Here is a 22,456-nt window from a genome sequence, read left to right as displayed (position 1 = left end):
TCCCCACCCCCCTGGACGCCGCCGGCCGGCCGGCCGGCCTTCCCGACGCGCTACCCGGGCTCGGCGGACCCGATCCCGGCCTTCGTCGCCGAGCGCATGGCCGCGTCGAGGAGCGCGGCGGCCGGATGCACGTCCGGTGCCGGGGCGACGAGGGGTGGTTCGCGTGGTTGGAGCGCATCCTCGGCGACCCCGTGGACGACGACGGCGGCGGCGGCGACCTGATGCTGGTGCCGCTGCTGAGGAGGGACCCGCCGTGCACGTGCGTGCAGTGCGGCGGGCCGGTGCCGCACCCGGTCTGGTTCCGCTGCTCGCCGCCCTGCGCCGCGCGCCACGACGAGGAGCTCGCGCGGCGTCGGGACGCCTTGCGGGCCGCGCGCCAACTGGCCAAGCTGCAGATCGACGGATCCAACTAGCTACCTACGTGTTCGGTGCACCCATACGTAGAAGAGGTCCGATAAGTGTGGGTCCCGTTCAGCTGATCTGATCCTAATCTGCATAACCCCTCCGTCTCACGGTACGGCGATGTGCCTCTCTATTCTCACCTTCCTGTCCAGCGACGGCGTTGATCGCCTAGCTAGAATGCAGCCCAACTGCCGCCGCCCGCGATTACGCGGTGATTCAGGCCGCCGTGGAATCAGCTGGAGCCGTGCGTTGTCCACCTGTCCTCGTCCCTTGCCTTGCGTCTGCGTGTCGCGGACTCCCCGCCGCCCGCTGGCCCGCCGCTGCTCTCCCAAATCTTGCGTCGGGTCAATGGGGGTGGGTAGAGCCGACTGCCGAGACGTCATCTGCTTGATGCAATGCATGCGCCCTCCCCGGGCCGGGCACTCGGGTTGCTCAGCCCCATGGTGGTAGAATACTCGTGTGACGCAATACATGGATGCAGATGCAGCAGGAAAATGTGTGACGCAGATCAACGCGATTACTATATAAGTATAGTTTGTCAATTGCATCACTTTTGCTAGTACCAATTGATGAGGGTGGGACTGGCCGATTGCAATCAAACCACTCTGGCAGCCGTGCAAGTAGCCTGATATGGCCCTTTTCGGCCTTTCCTCTCCTCTCCTTCGTGCTTGTGCAGTCGTGCACATGCGCTGACGTTGATCGGGTCAACATGGGCCACCTTTAACGATGAGTTCGTTACCTCCTCCGTATGATTACTGCCTAAAACTCATTACTGTTAGTCTAAAAAATATAGTAATTATAAGAGTGCTTACTCGCAGCAGCCGCCCCGTCAAGTCGTCCAGTGAAAATGAGAGCTAGCTGCTCGCGTGTGCGGCAGCTGGTCAGCTGCGTGGTGCGGTGGTTGGTTCCGGTTCGGGACGGTTGGATTTCCAGCGACGCCACCGCGTGATCCGTCGCGACCGCGCGCGAGCCGGACCTGGACCTGGCGGCGCCATCGTCGTCTCCCAACTCCCGTACGTGTCCACCCTCCTGCCTCGCCTTCCTCCCACCTTCCTCCCTCGTTGCCATTTCAGACGGTCTCCTCAGTCCAGACGCCGACTCCTTCAACTCCGCGTCTTCTTCGTCCCCCTTCCACGATTGATTGAATCTTCTCCTTCCCCCTTGTCCAACCAACTACTTCTATTTCTTCTCCCGATCCAAGAAACCTGCCACCGAAGCGAGCTCCAAGAAACGATCTTGATCTCGATCCGGGAGGAAGTCGCCCGGCCACCCGAGCAGAGCCAGAGCCAGAGCAGCGGCGCGATCCAGGAGACAGCCACAGCCAGCCAGCCGCCATGAACAGCCTGTTCTCGAGCTCGTGGAAGCGCGGCGGCGGGGGAGATGGCGGGGACATCGAGTCCGGCGCTGACGGTGTGGAGATGTCCGCGCCGCCGGGTGCCGCGGCGGGCGCGAGCCTGGACAAGTTCTTCGAGGACGTGGAGTCGATCAAGGATGAGCTCCGGGACCTGGAGCGCATCCAGCGGTCCCTCCACGAGGCCAACGAGGGGAGCAAGTCGCTGCACGACGCCGCCGCCGTGCGCGAGCTCCGGTCCCGGATGGACGGCGACGTCGCGTCGGCGATCAAGAAGGCCAAGGTCGTGAAGCTCCGGCTCGAGTCCCTGGACCGCGCCAACGCCGCCAACCGCTCGGTGCCCGGGTGCGGGCCGGGGTCCTCCACCGACCGGACGCGCACTTCCGTCGTCGCGGGGCTCCGCAAGAAGCTCCGCGACTCGATGGAGGCCTTCTCCTCCCTCCGGTCCCGCATCGCCGCCGAGTACCGGGACACGGTGGCGCGGCGGTACTTCACGGTGACGGGGTCGCAGCCCGACGAGGCGACGCTGGACGCGCTGGCGGAGTCCGGGGAAGGGGAGCGGTTCCTGCAGCGGGCGATCGCGGAGCAAGGGCGCGGGGAGGTGCTGGGCGTGGTGGCGGAGATCCAGGAGCGGCACGGCGCCGTGGCGGAGCTGGAGCGCAGCCTGCTGGAGCTGCAGCAGGTGTTCAACGACATGGCGGTGCTGGTGGCGGCGCAGGGGGAGCAGCTCGACGACATCGAGGGCAACGTGGGAAGGGCGAGGTCGTTCGTCGACCGCGGCCGGGAGCAGCTGCAGGTGGCAAGGAAGCACCAGAAGAGCACCCGGAAGTGGACGTTCATCGCCATCCTCATCCTCCTCGTCATCATCCTCGTCATCGTCCTGCCCATCGTGCTCAACAACACCAAGAAGTAGCAGCCTGGCTGCGGTTGGCCTCAGGCGCCATGGCGATCAGGTTGCCGAACGTTTTGTTGATACTTGATAGTTGATACTGCCCCAGGAGAAATTCTTTTTCCCCTATCTCGTTTTGTTGCGATTCGTGGCGTTTATGGTTGGTTGATCCGATCGGGTTGATTATATTTATCAGTGATTTTGTTCCTAACACATGGATTGGTATTTGGGTTGGATTCTGGCGACGAGCCATTTTTCTGCTCTTGCTGGGCAGATGAACGAACTTGGACTCTTTGGATCGAGCAGACGAGACTCGCGGGTCAAACCTGCTTGAGGCTTGACGCAGTCTCACCAGTCTTGCAGTGTTCCTAGCCCCCTACCCTAACATACCGGCCAGGGCTGGCTGGAATACATGGCCCGCCCAGGCAGGAGCAGAGTATTCTGTACCACACCACTTGGTTCGCCGCGGGGGACGACGCCCTGGCCCTGGCCCTTGCGCTGCTGCCGCGCCGCCTTTCAACCTGTTAGCTTCAGTTTATCAGCCATCAAACAATATTTTTCTTTCGCAACAAATCAGCCAGCTTTTCGACCCGCTTATAAGTCCAACCAGCTTTTCAATCCGCTTATAAGTTCAACCGAACTAGCCGTTTCTCCTCTGCTCCCGTCGCTTGCACCAACGCTCGAGCCTCGAGGTGGCCACGCCGCGCGGCATCAAGCCACGTCCTCTGCCACATGTACCTGCCTGCGCAGACCCGTTTATCCCCGGAGCGAAGTGACCTGACGTGCTGTCCAACACATGCTCCGTGTCCTGAGGTTTGACTCCTATGTGTTGGACAGCAGAGGGGGGCTGTCACGGCCGGAACCGGTTCCACCAGAGGCTCACCAGTCACGGCCGAACACAGGTGCATGGCATGCCATCTCCATCAGAACAAAGCAGGCATGAAGTACAATGGACGAAATGGCGCGGAACATGTGAAAGAACAAAAATCAAAACTGAAGAACTGTCTCGTATGCATTATACCAACCACATGTAGGCATACATCTTCTACATATAAAAGGATCGATAGGTAATGAACAAACAGAAATACTCCATTCACTAAACATGCACATGCTAGCGTAGTTCGGCACAACAGATCAACGAACATACAGAACGATATCTCTGGTCTCGCTCATCCCATCGATCCGGGCTCTAGAAGAAGCTGCTGAACTGGCTGGCCAGCGAGTCCTTGAGGTTGGAGAAGAGCCCGAACAGGGAGTACTGCCGGAGCTTGGACACCTCGTACCACGAGTTGAGCACGTCCTCGTGCTTGTCCGTGCCCGAGAACGCCAGCTGGATCCCGGGGCTGCAGTCCGCCTGCCCGCCCTTGCCCTTGCAGCTCGTCGTCTTCACCGCGCAGCTCTTGTCCACGCACGCGAAGTCCGCGCGCCCGGAGCACGACTTGCAGTCGCCGTCCTTCCAGAACAGGTTCTCCAGCCTGCCCTTCTGGAACTCCAACACCTAATGAATCGGAGGATTTAGGTCAGCAGTTGCGAGCGGGGAACATGGTGATTATACTGTACAATTAAGTAACCAAGTTATGGTTTGTGGACGACGCACCAGGGTAAAGCTGGTCACCGTGTAGGAGCTGTTGCCAACGAACACCGGAGCTGACCTCGCGGCGTACTTCCTCCCGGCGAAAGCTACCATGTACCCACCAGAAGATGACTGGAACAGAACAGGGTGAAAGGATTATCCATTAGTCGCTACTCACTACATGTCACTCAATTGCATCCCAACTAAGAAGGATAAGAAACCTCAGTTCGTAATTCATCTCACATACTAGATGGCACAAACATGTCATGATGAGAAAATCATACCATGATTACAAGTTTAGAACAATGCAGAGCCACTTTCTTGTACAAGGGATGTATGTTTTTGCTGGTGACCATCATGGAGTAGAAAATATATGCGGCATTTTTTCCAGCCATTTCTGGTTGTCTCGGCAGTTGAACTCAGTTTTCAGGAGTACCTTGTGCATCAAATGCTATTGCTAAACATTATTTTGCAATAGGCATGCTATGATAAATCATTGAAGAAAATTTATACAGCTATTCTTGAAAGAAAAAATCGCTAGTTAGCCTAGTAAAAGCAGAGAAGCGTGAGTCTTCATCATTTGTTTTTTAAAAAAATGCAGGAGCTTTGACTTTCATTTAGCGAAAGGAGTTCATTCATACAAGCTGGGCACTAAGCAGCCCTCCCCCCAACGCACAGGGAAACAAGGTGGTGACACCTTCATCATGAAGATCAGCAAGTTTGTAAACGTTCAAAATTTAAGCCATTGTGGATGAAAAACTACATAAACCGGCAGCTCCAACCAATTCCTTGACACAATCAATTGGGACAGAACATTCCAAATTTGAGAGAACAACACATTCATAAACTTCCGAATAAATTGCATCGTGAGAGCTAACAACCCAACACTTGGACCACAGAAACACACGAGGCGTGTCCCAACCTCATAGGACAGTCAGCCCTACCCCTGCATCAGCAGCCCAAATGAGTCCAAAAATGGCACTGTCTCAACATGTCGATGGGACAACAACGTCCAGCTCCCTCAACGATTGGCTTAACCGCTCCGAGCTGGCCGTGATCACCGATGTTTCTGACGAGTTCTTCTCTGACTGCCTCAATAGCAAGTAAGGTTTTCTTCGCAGTAACTATTTCATCGATAGCCCAAGATTTTTTTTCCTAGCAGGACGAATGGCATTGACAAATTTATTTTTCTTTTCTTCTAGTAGTAGGACGAATGGCATGTACAGATTTATTTTCCTTTTCTGTAAGAAAACGGAAACTAAAAATAAATAATTTATGCCATGAGGTGGAAAAATATGCAATTAACTAGGGTTTCATTCCGTAATTCAGATACCATATCACGAAGAATTTTCGCAATTGGACGCGAAATCAAGAAGGATTTAGTGGCTAGCACGGCGGCGAGGAACTCACCGGGTCGAAGGAAGAGGAGTTGATGGTGAGGAGCGAAATCTCGTCGACCTGGGGGCGGAAGAGCGCGACCTGGGCGCGGTTGGCGAGACCGAGGCGGCTGTCGCAGGGGGAGAGCTGCACGCCGCCGGAGAAGAAGGCGTCGCGGCCCGTGAAGGCCACACCGAAGGTGAACCCGTCGCCGCGCCCCACCGTCGTGTCCGCGCACGGGTCGTACACGCCGTTGCGGTCGTCGCCCGCGGCCACGGACGCGAGGAGGAGGAGCACGGCGGTGGCAACGGCGGCAGCCACCGACGCGCGCCTCGGCGACGTCGCCGCCATAGCGCGCAACTGGGGTGGGGTTTCCTTGAGCGCGACGGACGAGGGACGTTGACGAGAGGGAGGTTCCGGTAATCCGGTTCGTTACAACTCACCAAGACGCGTCGTGGGGGCAAGGAATAAAGAAGGCTAAAAAGGGTCGCGGCTTCTTGTTGGGCCTTGACGGCCCATTTCTACTTGTCGGCCCTGCATTTACAAAACTGTTCTTTTCCTACTAGCATGACATATAGGCCTCTAAAAAACAAAAACATAACATGTTTATCATATTTTGTGCTAAATATCAGTTCACTCCCACAAGTTTGTTGACTTTAAGTCCAAGTTGATTTTCAGTTTGCAGCCTATGCCATCACCAGTTTCTAATCAACAAAGTAAGAAATGTTGAAAATAAAGACAATAGCATGTGTAACTTGTTCTCTGATGCGACTATGCGTCTATACCGATACCAATGACCACGAAACAGTTCAATAGATTTACCACGTAACCTTCCAAGTGACAACTATACCAATACCATGGGCCGATAACACTACCTCACATGTCAAAACACAAAAATTTACATCTCATAGCTACAGCTTACAAATACAGCAATACACCCAATAGACAATAGTCACTCGACATATAGGGCCAATCTGATCTCTCATCATGGAATGAGCTGAGGCCACATCCATATTGCAACGAAATGCTGGATCTTCGCTGTCGAAGACCGCCAATACATGGATGATGCGATGCAGACACGAATGGCATCTGCCATCTGACTTGCTTAGCCCAATCCAAGGCGATGCTCAGGCTTCTCAAGTCTCCAGCTCAACTCTGTTGGGCAACGGATCAATGGAACTGGCAAGGTGATGCCTTGACTGCAACATTCGGTGCTCTTTTGTAGGCTTCAGGGATCGGTTAGCCGTGGCTTTCTTTGTCAGACGTTTGCCAGCTTCTACACCTGTGGTGATTTGCCAATAGCAAGTGAATAAGTTCGAACCTTTCTTTAAGCTGTCATCTAAATATCAACGTATCACATATTTGCAAGCTAAATTCTACTACAATTTGCTAATAACGTGTGTATCTACGGAAACAACTCAGATGACATACGCGTAACAAGAAATATCTTGCAAATCTTCAGATAAAAGAAGCTCATGCTAGATGCAGGTGGTGTGTGGACTTACCACTGCCAGGCAAGGACAGTCTTTTATGACCTTGACAATCCAAATCCCCAATCCTCTCCTTTGGATTACCAGTGGGAGTCCTCTCCTTTGGATTACTAGTGGAACGCACACCAAGTCCTGAAGGACGAGATGAAGCTTCATCAGAACCTTCTCTGGTTAACACCTTCAGCCTAGATTTAGCTGATACAGAACCACTGGAACGGTTTGTCGAGGAGCCACCACCCTCTGAGTTCGACGGGAAGACCTTCCGGTTCAGTGTGTTTGATTGAAGAGTTGAATCCGACTTTTTAACAGGTTTTCTGTATAGGGTCTTGGTTGCATTTCTGTCAGGTTGCCTGAATTCATTAACCATGACACTTCCATCTGCTGTGTAAGCGCCAAGGAACCGACTCTCCCAAGGACGAACAGCCATCCATCTCTCTAGCCAATTCCAGCCCCAGTTGTTCTTGTCAGGTTCAAATGTTGTAGCTTGTCTTGCACTTGCTTGCCACTGAAATAAAGGGGAGAATGTTAGAGTTGATCTCCACCGACTCGGTCCAACGACCGAGTCGGACCCTGATCCCGCGCCCTGATCGGGGGCGCACAACCAACTCATGATTGCGGGGCCCCGTCGCGCAGCGCTATAAAGAGAGAGGTGGGGCCGGGGGCACGCACGCGGAAGATGTCGCCGTGCCCCACTCACCCACCTGACAAAACCTAGACCCGATCTGCTAGGCGCTGTAGCGGCGGGAAGCACTGCCGCTACCTGCGCCGCCCACTCACCGCGCCACCGCCGCCGACGCTGCCGTCACCGCCATGGCGAGCTCGTCCTCCAAGCCCGATGGTCGGTGTCCCTACTCTCTCTATCTCTCTCTCTCCCTCTCGGTTATTCTTGACTAGCCATAGAACATGTTGTTTTTAGCCTAAGAATTAAGTTAATTACCCACTAGATTCACACCTAGAGATCCAAGAAACTCTATCAGTAATAAATTAAGAATTTTAGATCCCAGGATTTTGAAAGTCTCCCTAACCTTGCATTGTGGATCCCTTTTTTTATCAGCTGAAAGTAATTTCAATTATCATGATTGGATGTGCTTTTCCTCCCATGGAGGGTCAAAGCACGGGTCTTTCCTTCTCCTTTCAAGTACTGGTTTCATGTTTGCTACAGACTGTAATTAGTACTAGGAGCTAAGAGCTGACCGAGCAGAATAGCATGGAAAAGATGAACACTTAATTCACAGGCTAGCATGCAGGGAAGGGCAACTTCAACTGCAACCTACTATGAAAGGAAAGCTTAGTATCCAACAACAGGAAGCATCATTGCTGTAGATACTAATGAAGCCCATTACAGAAGATCAGCAGGCTGGTAGGGCCAAACCAGATCACTTCACATATATCCATAATATATTCAGACTAGAGCAAGTTTCACGCATTACAACATTCACTCTAATTCAAGCAGGTTTCATAATTCAGTAATCATCTCATTACTAGAATAACAGTTTCTGCAATCAGTTAGTGTAAAAGTTGTATAAACTACCTGATGAGTAAGAGCATAAGCCATGGCTCGCTCACGTTTAGCTGCAGCTTCCTGCCTTTTCAAAAGTTTTGCTTGGATATCTTCCACAGAACCCATACTATCACACCAGCCATCCTGTAATTTAAAACAATGATAAAAGTTTACAAACAAACTACATCATTGTACTGTCATGCCAGTTATTTCCTACTGAAAAGAGCAGGATAGATTAAAATATGGCAATTTGTAAGCAAACCATGTCAGTCTTTTGGAAATAACTTTTGAAATAGTATCAGCATATATAACTATCAGCCAAAGAAATGACAGGCTGATAGGATGCCTTGTTTTTGCAACTTGTGAGTCTCACCTCAATTTCTCTAACATGTGCCTCGTTTGTTTGCTCAGGTGAACTATTTTGCTGATCAGCCTGGTTTTCCAAAGCCATGCGAACACGCCTTGCTCTAACACGGGCTTGAACCCTGACCAAAGCTTGCATACAACGGAGCGTTGTAGCAGCCTGCTTTCTCACGATATGACCTCTTACAAGGGCTTGAAGCCTAACCAGCCCTTTTAAAGCTCGACGGGCTCTCCTAGCCTGAAAGAAGGAACCCGAGGGGGAACTATAAGGAACTAGAACAATAAGTGAGAATGGTGATGAAATAATCAGCTTATTTTCTGGAATCTCTTTGTTTCTGAGACAAAGAAAACTTCTTTTGCCAACTATACAGATGCAAATGGCAATATGCAATCAGCTTGTGAACATACTGATTTCAAGCATCATTACAATTCTAACTATGGATAGATATAAACCATAGTTAGAACATAAGATTAACTGGTTTAAGTTTGCACCAGGAAATAAAAATTGCATCGGCATCAGCTACAGCCAGAATTGAGATAAAAAACTGCAAACCTGATAATATACCAGGAAGGTCTAGCAGGACAACTTTATTTTTAGCTAAAACTCGATATCATTTGTCAATATAAAGTTGTCAACTACTTACATGACTCAGTGCATGTGATTAATGTGGAATTAAAACCATATGCAACTGATAAGGTAAAACAAACGGTGAAAAAACAAACAATATTGAGGTTTTGGGTATAAGAGTGCCAATTCAGGTTTGCTGAGATATTGGAGCTGAGAACATGTTCAGGAGTCTGCACTTGCATGCGTACCAGGAAAGCTCTAAATGCTGTCTGAATAACTGTAGCAGCCCAGATCTCATTGAGTCCATCTTCAGTTTGAGGAAGTGGAACATGAGGTGAACCACAAGTGGGTTCCAAACATGAAGGTACATCCGAATCACCTTCCAGTGAACCATTTCCATTAGCAACTTCTGGAAACTCTTCTTGTGCAGCAAGGCAGCTATCATATTGGAAGTGCAGATTCTGGCCGTGAATCTGGTCTGTGGCGTCATTTTTCTGCAATTTACCAATTGGAGACATAAGCAAAATGATATGATACTCATAACAGGGTTATGATTTATATATCCATCAGCTTGTTAGTTTGCAGCTTTTGTAATGCACAGCAACTGAGCATTTTGAGTGCTCGAAATTCAGAAAGTGCCAATGAATGATCCAGGTATTGCCATTACTTTTCCTTATGCCTGCATGTACTTAAGCAACCTTTCTACCAAGCAGGTGACCAATTATTAGCAGTATGCACCCTGCTGTAAAACTCAAAACTAATACACACAATGCATAAGCAATTACCAAGCCCAACCCGAGTTCAGTCAAGAACCTAGGATCTGTCAATTGTCATGACATGATCGAAAAGCCCAAATATTAAGTTCTCCCATTTTTATTCTGAATATGATCCATTGATCCTTTCACGATCCACATCACTACATCAGGACTAGGCAATAAACAACATCAATGCACCAACCACCAATTTAAGAACCAAGATACGCCATAACCGCAGCATGATTGGACCAGCCGTACCATTTGTCCGATAGCTTCATCCTCCTTACGCTGCTGCTGGCGCTCCACCTTCCTCAGCCCAACCAACGACTTAAGCCACCTCGCCGAGATGCCCATGGCGCCGCCCTCCTCAATCGCAACAACCTAAAACGCAAACTTTCCAGTTTCCATCAGCACCGGCACGAATGTGTCGCGCCCAAACTGCACAATCCCACGGAAAGGAAAAGAAAAGGGGAGAGTAAAACGCAGCCAAGCCATAAAAGGCGCATTACCAGAGCAACGCCGGCGGAGACCACACCGAGAGCCGGGGTCGCCTCGCCACCCAATGAACGGCGCCGCTCGGCAAAGATGCTGGGGTGCGCTTGGGGGCCAGGCGCGATCCGGAGCGGGTGGTGAAGGGATCAAGGAAGGGGTGGGCTCGAAGTATCTCTAGTAGACGCCGTGGTGGAACCGGCCGGCCATTACTGCCGCAGCAGTGATGCCGCTGTGCTCCCCTGCGCCCGCATTATTGCGCCCCCGCTGCCGCTGCTCCTGCTTGCGTGGTGTGTTGCGGACTTGCTGCAGTGCTGCCTGTGTGGCAACAGTGGCAACGGCACGGAGGAGAGAGGGAAGGGAGAAAGGAACAACAAAGGACGGCGCTTTTCTCGCCTTCTCACTTTCTGCACCGCGTGTCGGAAAAACCCTTTTTGTTGGTGTTTTTTTTACTCATCTTGCTGATTTTCTTGCGCCTTCTTGCTGAGCTCCAACAATCAGGACAAGATGTTTTGCTGATCGTCACCTGAAAGCGGTCGGGCTTGTCAGCTTTGCTTGTCGATTTTTGCCTGTGGTTTCTTCCGGTACCGTTGGAGATCACAAGTTTTAGGCCAGGTTTAGCCTTGTTTTTGCCTGTCAATGGTATCATGCATCAATCCTTAAATTTCTGATGAAGAACTTGTTCTTTCTTGCTAAATTGAGGAGCTTGTTTTCTACTACTCCCTTTGATCCAAATTAATCCAAATTATAAGTTATTCCAACTTTATTAAAGAGTCAAACCATTTTATATTCGATCAAAATTATAGAGAGGATCACGTAGATTTATGACACCGAATAGATATACTATAAAGTAAAAATATATTTAATGAAAAAACTAACGATACTTATTTGGTGTCATGAATATTAGTATTTTTTTAATAAATTTAGTCACTTGGAACATTTTGATTCTTCAAGAAAGTTAGAATAACTTATAATTTGGTTGGAACGGAGGGTGGGAGTATTTGTTTGTTTGCCCTACAGCTTTTTGGTTCGTTGCCGTTGATGATAAGGCGCACTCATGGACTGGATGACCGTGCGCAACATCTTGAAATTTCGCTTTAGATCATGCGATTAACGTGCTACTATCAGCGGAGCCTATCAGTGCTGTGCTGCAGCTACCAACCACTGACCAGAAAAGGACAGATGCTCTTTCTCCTCGGAAACAGGAGGTTGATTGAGCGCCATGCCGCCATGTTACCCGTCCTTGCTAGTCCACAACACGTAGGCGCCTCATAAGTAATCAGTGACTTATCAAGCCTCTGTGAAAAGGAACAATAATTTGGATTTCGGAGGTTGCCGGATTCAAATTTCTGTACATTTATGAGTTATACCTTGTACGCAATATTTGAAATCTAGTAAGATTCTTCGCTCTGGACTGCCTCTACACTCTGTAGGTCTTTTAATAACTAGCGGCTTTTCTAATTGCCCATCATAAAACGCTCAGCATAAGACATGGTATTACACAAATTGTCTTTCATGACATGCTCAAACAAAAAAAAAACTCCGGATTGATAGGCATGGGAAATGCTCAAATTGTCTTGCGTGAGCTGAAGAGTATGTTAGTGTATGAGTTCAATATCATGTTCGCTTATGCTTCTTTTAAGCCACTGCGAGTTGCGGCTGTTTTGCAGCTGCAGCCAGCAAGCAGCAACTCAGCTACTTGGACTTGCAGCTGTAGCTAAAGCCGCTACAAAGTAACACAAACGAACAAACTGCAAGAGTTTAACCATCAAATTTCCTTGACAGAATAGTAATTTTCCTCACTCAATTTTCCTTTGAGGTTAAGATATGTCCATCAACTATTAAATTGGCAAGTTTAGTCCTCAAGCTTCTTATTCGAGCCCAAAATTGACTTTAATCCGTGCGGTGTGCTAAGTCGGCGAAGAGTAGTTCATGACATGTTACCACGGCAAGCGTCCATATCAATTCCCAGCCTGTTCGCTTCAGATTATTCAGCCGGCTTATCAGCCACCAAACAGTATTTTTCTCTCACAACAAATCAGCCGTTTCAGCTTTTTAGCCGGCTTATAAGCTGAAGCGAACAGGCTCTCCATTGCTAACCCAACCTAGAATTGACTACCATAGCAAAAATGGGTGATTGATGACCATATGTCCATGAATAAAAGCTTTATGCTTTTTGTCTGTTTTGTGTATTCACCTTGATCAATCAACTATTTTTCTTGTGATACAAACACAAGGAAGAAAACTGTGTGCAAAAGAGTGAATTTATGTATATTAACTCATCTATGGCACCCATCGCAAAATAAGAGTATCAATGTTGCAAAGCGCGTAGAATCAAGGATGAGGCTAAACTTAAATGACAAGTTCGAGGACTAAATTAGGGGGTGTTTGGGAGACAGAGCTAAACTTTAGCCCTGTGACATCGGATGTTCGGATGCTAATTAGGATGACTAAATATGAACTAATTACAAAACTAATAGCAGAACCCCTAGGCTAAATCGCGAGACGAATCTATTAAGCCTAATTAATCCATCATTAGAGAATGGTTACTGTAGCACCACATTATCAAATCATGGACTAATTAGGCTTAATAGATTCGTCTCGTGATTTAGCCTAGGGGTTGTGCAATTAGTTTTGTAATTAATCAATGTTTAATACTTCTAATTAGTGTCAAACATCCGATGTGGCAGGGGCTAAATTTTAGCCCCTATGTGCCAAACAGTCCCTTAGTCAATCTGATAGTTGAGGAACAAATTTGAATACGAAAAGGATCGACGTGACCATGATTCCATTGGAATATTAGAAAATTCATGTTCCTCTTATAGAAGAATCATAAGGGGCCTGTTCGCTTCAACTTATAAGCTGGCTGAAAAGCTGAAACGGCTGATTTGTTGTGAGAGGAAAATACTGTTTGGTGGCTGATAAGCCAGCTGAATAAGCTGAAGCGAAGCGAACAGGCTGAAGGATTGCGGCCACAAAAGACGTTAGACGACGGGGAGCACGAGTATCTTCCCCAAACGAGCGGACCTCCTTTTCGGGCGCGCTTCGCTTCCCTCCGGCACGGACCCGAACCCGACGACCCACGCCACGCAGGAATCGAGTCGCGTCAACACGCGCTCCCCGTAGCCCGCCCCGCCACAGCGCCCGCCCTTTCTCAGGAAGACCCCGGAAGCATCTGGAAGCTCCAGCCCCAGCCGCCGGATCCGCATCCGACGGCCCGCGCCCCACCCGCCCCCGCCTCCTGCAGCTTCCAGAGCATTCACTCCCCACCACCCGTTCCCACGCTATAACTACCCCCGCCGCCTCCTCTCTCTCCTCCTCACAAACCGCTCCCGACCCGCGACCACGCTTCCCGTCGGATCAAACAGCTAGGGTTTCGGAGGGATTCTCCTCTCTCGTCGGCGGCGAGATGTTCGGGCGCGCGCCGAAGAAGAGCGACAACACGCGGTACTACGAGATCCTTGGCGTGCCCAAGGACGCGTCCCAGGATGACCTCAAGAAGGCCTACCGCAAGGCCGCCATCAAGAACCACCCCGACAAGGGCGGCGACCCTGAGAAGGTGAGCAGCGCGTGGGCTGGTCTGTTCGATTAGCTTCGATCTGTCTGCAGTGGGGGGAGTAGACGGCGGGTTATCAGGTTTGCGGCGGGTTTGAGGCGGTTGGCTAGGTCGATTTTTCCTCTGGTGCTTGTGAGGGGCGGCGGCGGCGGATCTGAGGTGGCATGGGATTCGATGAGTTTAAGGGTTGGGCTGGTGGATGCGTTCGCAGCGGTGGAGGGGTTCGGATGGGGAGGTAGATGTGGCTCTGAATTATTAGGATTATTACCTGCCACCTAGATGCATCTGAAGCTGTTCATGTGTTCCTGAAAGTAGTTGCTCTATGCGATTTTGATGGGATTGATTCTTCGGATGGTGGTTGATTATGCTGATTGTGCCGCAGACCTTGCTTGGTACTCAAACAGCGTAGAGTTAGCTTATGATACAGGATCAGCAGTTTGTTAGTGTTTTTAGACCTGATTGTTTGCTGCACGGTATTTGTTAGTAGGAAAATGTGTATTTTTCATCCCTCAAGTATGGCAAAATTTTGACATTCATCCCCGATGTTTAATTTGGTGCAAATCAACCCTAAACTGATCCATTTATCATCCGCACCTTATTTAACAATGGTTTAGTGTAATATAATATTGGTTTAGGCCATGTAATCATCTTATTGCTGTTAATATTTCGGTGTGAATTGGTTCTGTTAATTTTTCCGATAAGATTTTTATGGGGTAGCCAATTTAGAGGATTTGCTGATTTTTTTTGTGGGCTCTATAACCTCAAGTCAGCATATTACATTGCTAAGCATCCCTAAGCAGGGATTAGTCAAATGATTACATGGCATAAACTGCCATTAGATGGTACTAAACCATTGTTAAACTAAGGTGGGGATGATTTATGCACCAGTTTAGTTAGTTAAGGGGTTGATTTTCACCAAATAAAATGTGAGGGGTAGCCATTTTGCTTCTATATGAAAGTTATGAATTACTATTGTTTGTTTGTCAGGCTATATGAATGGAGATGTTGATTTCTGATTGAAATGACAAACTAAGATTCGTTCTTTCAATTTCAGTTCAAGGAGCTAGCTCAGGCTTATGAGGTCCTCAGTGACCCTGAAAAGCGAGAGATTTATGATCAGTATGGTGAGGATGCTCTCAAGGAGGGAATGGGAGGTGGAGGAGGGATGCATGATCCATTCGATATCTTCCAATCCTTCTTTGGTGGTGGAAGCCCCTTTGGAGGTATGTTATGTGGGAAGCAGTTACAACAATCTCTTTGCAGTTGCTAATTTGCATACCTAGGGACTCACATTCTATGCTCGTGTTGTGAAGGTGGTGGTAGCAGTAGGGGCAGAAGGCAGCGTAAGGGTGAGGATGTTGTTCACCCTCTGAAGGTTTCTCTGGATGAATTGTACAACGGCACCTCAAAGAAGCTCTCACTGTCTCGCAATGTACTCTGCTCCAAGTGCAATGGGTATGTCATTTGGCTCATCTTTTTTGTTGAACCATGCATCTACTTCCTGCTGTTCCAGGTTCTCATGCTGTGCTGCATTCACTATACAGCAAGGGCTCAAAGTCTGGAGCTTCATCGAGATGTGCTGGTTGCCAAGGCTCTGGCTATAAGGTCCAAATCCGGCAGCTGGGACCAGGAATGATCCAGCAAATGCAGCATCCTTGCAATGAGTGCAAGGGTACTGGGGAGACCATCAACGATAAGGACAGATGCCCACAATGCAAGGGTGAGAAGGTGGTGCAGGAGAAGAAGGTTCTCGAGGTGGTTGTCGAGAAGGGCATGCAGAATGGCCAGAAGATTACATTCCCTGGTGAAGCTGATGAGGCGGTATGTCTCCACTCGTTGGTCATTGGTTATGAAGTTGTGCAGGTCCCAAATTGAAGTGGGTCCTAACTGTTTTGTGTTTGTTCTATGCAGCCGGATACTGTCACCGGAGACATCATCTTTGTCCTCCAGCAGAAGGAGCATCCCAAGTTCAAGAGAAAGGGCGATGACCTCTTCTACGAGCACACTCTGACCCTGACTGAATCTCTGTGTGGCTTCCAGTTTGTTCTGACCCACTTGGATAACAGGCAGCTGCTCATCAAATCAAACCCTGGTGAAGTTGTCAAGCCTGGTAGGTGATCTGAACATACAATTGATTTGGTCTTTGCCCATGCTCATGGCTTGCAATTACGGTGTTTTTGGCCAAATGATCATTGCTTATTTTCACCTGTGCAGATTCTTTCAAGGCCATCAATGATGAGGGCATGCCCATGTACCAGAGGCCCTTCATGAAGGGCAAGCTTTACATCCACTTCTCTGTGGAGTTCCCTGACTCTTTGAACCCGGAGCAGTGCAAGGCCCTGGAGGCCGTCCTCCCTCCCAAGCCGACGTCGCAGTACACGGACATGGAGCTGGACGAGTGTGAGGAGACGATGCCGTATGACGTGAACATCGAGGAGGAGCTGCGGAGGCGGCAGCAGCAGCACCAGGATGCCTACGACGAGGATGAGGACATGCCCGGCGGCGCGCAGAGGGTGCAATGCGCCCAGCAGTAGGCGCTGTAGCAAGATTTGGTTGACGGTGGCGGCAAATTTGTTGTTTCGCTATGTGCGAGTATGCGAGTAGTACTGTTGGGGTCCTAAGTTTTCCCGCGTATTATGTGGTACTTTCGGTTATAAAAATACAATATTTTATCCGTGGAGCGGGAGTTTTGCTGGTTCTGTTGCAAATAGTTGGCTGGCGAGGCGATGGTTTGCCCTTTCCTTTTTTTCGCCCCCTTGTGGAGAATAGCCAGCCATGGCCTGGCTGAACAATAAGAAACAAGACCCATGTCGAGTCGACGGGGTTTGTGAGTGGGGTTTGGGCGTTTGGTGTATTTTTAGTTCGGTGACGTGACTGACCAACGGGGTTTACACTGAACTAACCTGTTGAACTGAAAATCAACAGGTTAGTATAGGGCTTCGCTATATTTCGATTTCTTTCGTTAAATCAGTTAGCCTAACTCTGGCTGAAACCCAAACAAATTTGGTTAGTCCGAGACATAATAAACAAGTATAAACAACTTCAATTTCGGTCAGCGGTTATTTTATGTTTGGTCTGTTTAATTATTTGGTTTTGGATAATGTTTCCCGCTCCTAAACAAAAATCGTCTCCAGTCCATAAGTATTGCGGTATCGGGAGAGATTCAGAGGAAAGTAGCTGCTTGACTGCTTGTTCTTCGGGTAAGTGAGGAGGTTCGTAAGAGCAGGCCCAACGCTCCAACGTGGCTGGTAGCTTCAAGTTTACCCGCCTGACACAAATGTCCAGCTCAACCGGTGCAGTCCGTCAGTGCACCCTGCAGAAAGTGCAGTGGCTTGGGATTAATAAAAAGCAAGCGCTCTAGCTGTTGCGAGAGAGGAAAAGCATAGAGAAAAGGCTAACTTGGGAGGGAGAGAGAAGATGAGTAGGGTCATGGTAGAAAAAGTAAAGGGTGGGTGCTTGAAGGTCTTAAAATTTCAGTGCCTATATTGAATACAACTTTGCTATGTTGAATACAACTTTTTCATGGGGCTACTAGTATTGTGTGCTTGTGTTGGGCTTGCTAGGCTATCCACACTCATCAACCTCTATTTCCATACTTAAAAAGAATATTTTATCCTAATCATCGAGATTCTCTACTGTATATTTATTTCTTCCACACTCATGTTATCTCTATCCCATACTCTATACTAACTACTCCATATTTTATTCCCCTCCCTTCTCTTCCTCTCTCTTCCCAACTCTCTCTCCGTGCGGAACCTCGGGAAGCGGATAGCGGGCGGCAGGCGCGTCCTCCAGGAGTAGTGGTCCACCGACCGACCGCTACCGTAGCGGCAGCCATCCAGTACCGCGCTGCAGCAGGTAGCGGTACTGGAGGCCTGTTTAGCGGCGCGCGGTGCGGACAGCCTAAGCTTGGAAAGATCAGAGGGAGGAGGTGGAGAGGCAAGGTGACGTCGTGGTCTGCCATGCCAGGTGCAAACGCCCCCTTTGGAACATAGGATTCATTAGGAATTTTGTAGGATTTGATTCCTATAGAAAATTTTCCTATATGACCTTTGGAACAAAGAATTGGCCATCCTCCAATCCTTCAAAATTCGTACGTAATGGCTCAATCCATGGAAGTTTTGGAGAAAATCTAATATGAGGTCCAACCTCTTGGAAACTTTTCTTTGTGTCTATATCTCTTTTCTCATTTCTTTGTTTTTACTATGTTATATCAAAACACTCTACTACAAAATTTTCTACATTCTCAATTTCTATAGGATTGTAAATAACATGTAACTCTATTCCTATATTTTTACAATTCCTACATTTAGAGATTCCTTTATTATAAAGAAACCCTGAACCGCTCAGACCAGACCTTGAAACCGGCAGGTTAGTCTAACCGAGGCCACGATCGAGAAGTCTTACGGCAAGAATCTTAGAAAACCAGTGTGTTTTCCTTGAAACGCTGTTACCTCATTACGTGAGCAGCATAGCAGCACCCAAAACACCGTCCTCCGTACATGCTTGACGATTGGAACCTGATAGTACCTGCACTTCCTCAGCCCTGATCGTACAACGCGCCCCAAATTCTTGAGCAATAAAGTCACGGTTGAACCTAGGGTCCCATGATCCATGACTGCAAGCAAAGCCGTAGCTGAAGATTACAATCCGTGTAGTGCAGTCCCGTATTCATGAGCTTCTCTGCAGTATTTTCTCACACACACATTGGTGTGATTCCGTGCCGTCTCTCTCTTCTTTATGAAACCAAGATACCATTACCGGAAGTTCAAAGTTATTTGTGATGCCAGATCTGTCTGTGACGTGAGTGCGTTGTACTTGAGGTGTGCGAATTCAAACGGGACGGCTGTTCGGACTTCCGAAGGAAGAGGATAGAGGGAGGAGGAATTCTTATTTTCTTGATTGAATACGTACTTTGCTTTATCCAGTTGATGTTAGGTTTAGTCCCACATCGAAAATTAACGGTGGGGATACTGCACACTCTAACACTTGGAATGAATACTGGACAATGGACGAAGCACCAGGGGTAGGCATCGCTGCCTCGCTGGAGGAGACCAGGCTGCTCAGCTAGTGTACTATATACAACTGCATTATTCTACACAGTTCAACTCAAATACATTAAACAAAAGAGTTTTATGTTCTTTTCTGGCGTTGCAACGAAAAGTTCTTCAACCCACCTTCTCTGACGTTGCAACGAAAACTTCAGAAGTCAGAACAGAGATGCAGCAGAGCTGCTATTTTTCTGAACAGCAGCAACCAAGATTCGGTTCCAGAGTAGCAATCGGTTAAAGATCGGAACGAATACTATTAGTCGGTTGGCATTTGGCAAGATTGAGGCAAGGTGTGGTGGAGGTCTATTCCGCTAGATCTTTTGACGTCACCCTTGGGTGTGAGTGTGAAGCAAGGCCTTTGCAATCTTTACCTGTCGCTTTGCACGGCTGCGATTGTCATGTAAACTTCAGCCGGTCCTCTTCTACGATAGGCTCTTAACTTGGCCACTTGGTTTTGTTGGCGTGAACAATGGTCACTATGACGTTGTGCAGAAAGGATCGCTTCGGAAGAGCAACAGTAAAAACAACATGACTTTCCAGAAACCAGAAAGAAGAAAAACTGTGACGTGAGGCATGACAAGGCCTGGGAGCTTAATAAGGATAGGAACAAAACTGTTCCTTTTTTAAGAATAAATATGGGTAAGAAAAAGGAATCAGGCCTATCGAAAGAAGTCTGGAATTCAGATGACTTGAAGTGCACTTCACATGTCACCCTGAGGATTGCAATTGGCCGATTGACATCATCTTGCCTTCTAAGTCAGTAAGGCATAGATCATGTTTTTACAAAGCAATCGTATACATTGGATTAGTCCTTTTTTCATGACTTGATCCATTCCACCCACAAGGATGGCATCTAGGAAAGTTTTTTAGCGCGCGCGCGCGCACACACAAAAAAAACATCACTACTCCTACAAATCTACCATGACACTGCAAAAGATTTTCCAGTCATGGTTTTGCCAGAAAAAGAAAGTTTTTTAGCACACAAAAAAACATCACTACTACAAATCTACAATGACACTGCAAAAGATTTTCAATTAATCATGTCCAGATAGATGCTCATCGTGAACTACTGCAGACCGACTCAAACTACATGCGTGCTTCTCACAACTTTAAAAATCAAAGAAAGTCAGAACTCGCGCACATGATTGCATTGACCTTTGACAAAAACCAAACGAATAAACAGTTGTGCACCAACACAACCTAACGAAGTAACGAGAGAAAACTTGTTCAAACAAACGCAAGCAAAACCAGCAGCAAATCAGCAGGAAACAGGCGTATAAAAAACACCAAACCGACGCATTGACCTCGAGATCATTGCCGCCTCCCTCCCTCCCTTCCTATATAGAAACTCCATTCCCTGCTCCTACTGTTCCGCGCTCTGCAACATGCAAAGCGTTGACGTCGCACTCGCAACCTCCCCAGCTTGGCAGCTTCGGATCCAAGCTCCCTTCAAACCCAAACAAAACCGCACCAAACGATCGAAAGCACAGCCACGGATCGTTGTCCTCACCAACACCAACGCCGACGCCTCACCTCGCCGCGTTTCAGCTAGCGGCTCACTTGGCTCGCTCGCCGGCCGGCCAAGAAACCGATCTACAGGAACGCCGCGATGAGCACCGGCGGCACGCCGCCAGTGGGGCTGACGCCGGGGCCGGGCGACGGCAACTCCGTGGGCATGTTCAGCTCCGACCGCATCGGCGGCTTCGGCTACGGCGTCGGCGTCTCCGTCGGCATCCTCCTCCTCATCACCACCATCACGCTCGCCTCCTACTTCTGCACCCGCGCGCCTGTCACGGCCGCCGACGCGGCGGGGGAGACCCCGTCCCGGCGCCACGGCGGCGGCCGGGGCGGAGGCGACGGCGGCGAAGGGGTGCACGACATCGAGCTCGGCATCGACGAGGCCACTCTGAAGGGGTACCCGGAGGTGGTGTACGGCGAGGCCAGGAGGGAGGCCAAGGCCAAGAAGGGCACCACGTGCACGTGCTGCTCCATATGCCTGGACAACTACGGCGACGGCGAGGTGCTCCGGATGCTGCCGGAGTGCGGCCACCTGTTCCACCGGGAGTGCGTCGACCCGTGGCTCCGGCAGCACCCGACGTGCCCCGTTTGCCGGACCTCGCCGTTGCCGAGCCCCATGCCGACGCCGCTCGCCGAGGTCACGCCGTTGGCAATGGCGAGGATGTCGTCATGACAATAGGCAAGGACCAGGTTCTTGCTTTCTTTTTTTTCTCTCTCTCTCCAAATTTTCTTTTATTTTCTTGTCTTTACTCCTTACTGCTATACCACCAAAATGTGAGGTGGAATTGACAAATCGGGGAACTTCATCTTTGGAAATAGAATAGCTGAAAATGTCAACGGTAGGAATCAGAGACATCTTTTCTTGGGTGTAATTGTAAATTTGGGTTCAGAGTAGTTTTCTCCTTGATGAAAAAACATAGTTTGGATTAGGATTCAGTATGCATGGACTGCAAATGCTTGATGAATCTTCCAAAGATAACCTCACTGGGGTTTTTATTCAGATTAGCAAATTTATTGTAGATGAGTATGTATATTCAATCTTATTTCAGAAAAAAGTTTATAAAAGGATTGTACTGTATGTATGTTTCAAACGTTAACTCGACATGGAATTTACATCGAAGAGTTGTATTTCTGATGAGAACAAGCTGCAGCAATCCTGAACAAGCCTGATAAATGGTATTCATATTAGCATACGATTCATGGATATGGAGGATGGTAATCAGACAGTCCATACTATCATATACTCCTATAGATTGAAATGTAAAATGCAGAATGGTCCCATGCTCTGATTCCTAACTGTAATTGTTCTATACAAAAATATCACCGCTCCCAGTTGCTTCAATGCCTTGACTTATGCAGCCAAGTAACAAACAATCAGACTAGCGGTTCAGACTTTCAGACTCCCGCAACTTGATCAATTTCAAAGTTGTACTAGACAAGTACTTAATGAATATAACCCAACCATTCTTAATGATGTACATTCAGCCCCCGTTTTCATCCCTGGATTGCTGGGTCAATTGAGCAAAATTTCATTGTTTGAGCTTTGAAGTAACGAATGCCAATCAGAATGGTT

At 48.8% G+C, this 22,456-nt stretch overlaps 5 protein-coding genes across 6 annotated transcripts; 3 read left to right on the top strand and 2 right to left on the bottom strand.

Moving 5' to 3' along the window:
* Window positions 1-1,383: 1,383 nt before the first annotated feature.
* On the top strand, window positions 1,384-2,855 carry LOC117839132 (syntaxin-121). Its single transcript, XM_034719396.2, has one exon. The coding sequence runs from the start codon at window positions 1,737-1,739 to the stop codon at window positions 2,664-2,666; it is 930 nt and encodes a 309-aa protein (XP_034575287.1). The 5' UTR covers window positions 1,384-1,736; the 3' UTR covers window positions 2,667-2,855.
* A 781-nt stretch (window positions 2,856-3,636) lies between these two features.
* LOC140221429 (uncharacterized) lies at window positions 3,637-6,045 on the bottom strand. Its single transcript, XM_072291036.1, has 3 exons — window positions 5,626-6,045; window positions 4,240-4,347; window positions 3,637-4,140 (listed from the first exon to the last, which is right to left on the bottom strand). The coding sequence occupies exons 1-3, from the start codon at window positions 5,941-5,943 to the stop codon at window positions 3,832-3,834; spliced, it is 735 nt and encodes a 244-aa protein (XP_072147137.1). The 5' UTR covers window positions 5,944-6,045; the 3' UTR covers window positions 3,637-3,831.
* A 341-nt stretch (window positions 6,046-6,386) lies between these two features.
* LOC117839707 (protein IQ-DOMAIN 5) lies at window positions 6,387-11,099 on the bottom strand. 2 transcript variants are annotated; one of them, XM_072291035.1, is made up of 8 exons: window positions 10,779-11,099; window positions 10,528-10,650; window positions 9,763-10,008; window positions 8,957-9,184; window positions 8,614-8,727; window positions 7,320-7,587; window positions 7,098-7,214; window positions 6,387-6,874 (listed from the first exon to the last, which is right to left on the bottom strand). In XM_072291035.1, the coding sequence occupies exons 2-8, from the start codon at window positions 10,621-10,623 to the stop codon at window positions 6,729-6,731; spliced, it is 1,215 nt and encodes a 404-aa protein (XP_072147136.1). In that variant the 5' UTR covers window positions 10,624-10,650; window positions 10,779-11,099; the 3' UTR covers window positions 6,387-6,728. The 2 variants fall into 2 exon arrangements, with proteins under 2 accessions (XP_072147136.1, XP_034575997.2); XM_034720106.2 differs by having other exon boundaries at window positions 7,098-7,587; window positions 10,779-11,097.
* A 2,969-nt stretch (window positions 11,100-14,068) lies between these two features.
* LOC117839668 (dnaJ protein homolog) lies at window positions 14,069-16,988 on the top strand. The gene is made up of 6 exons (XM_034720061.2): window positions 14,069-14,317; window positions 15,369-15,537; window positions 15,628-15,769; window positions 15,859-16,135; window positions 16,226-16,424; window positions 16,529-16,988. Exons 1-6 carry the CDS (start codon window positions 14,168-14,170, stop codon window positions 16,846-16,848), a joined length of 1,257 nt encoding a protein of 418 aa, XP_034575952.1. The 5' UTR covers window positions 14,069-14,167; the 3' UTR covers window positions 16,849-16,988.
* Window positions 16,989-20,540: 3,552 nt separating this feature from the next.
* Window positions 20,541-22,076, top strand: LOC117835480 (putative RING-H2 finger protein ATL71). The gene has a single exon (XM_034714822.2). It carries the CDS (start codon window positions 20,975-20,977, stop codon window positions 21,554-21,556), a length of 582 nt encoding a protein of 193 aa, XP_034570713.1. The 5' UTR covers window positions 20,541-20,974; the 3' UTR covers window positions 21,557-22,076.
* Window positions 22,077-22,456: the final 380 nt, after the last annotated feature.

Source organism: Setaria viridis, chromosome 9 (genome assembly GCF_005286985.2).
Source record: "Setaria viridis chromosome 9, Setaria_viridis_v4.0, whole genome shotgun sequence".
Lineage (NCBI taxonomy): Eukaryota > Viridiplantae > Streptophyta > Magnoliopsida > Poales > Poaceae > Setaria > Setaria viridis.
This window is presented reverse-complemented; position numbering and strand designations above follow the sequence as displayed.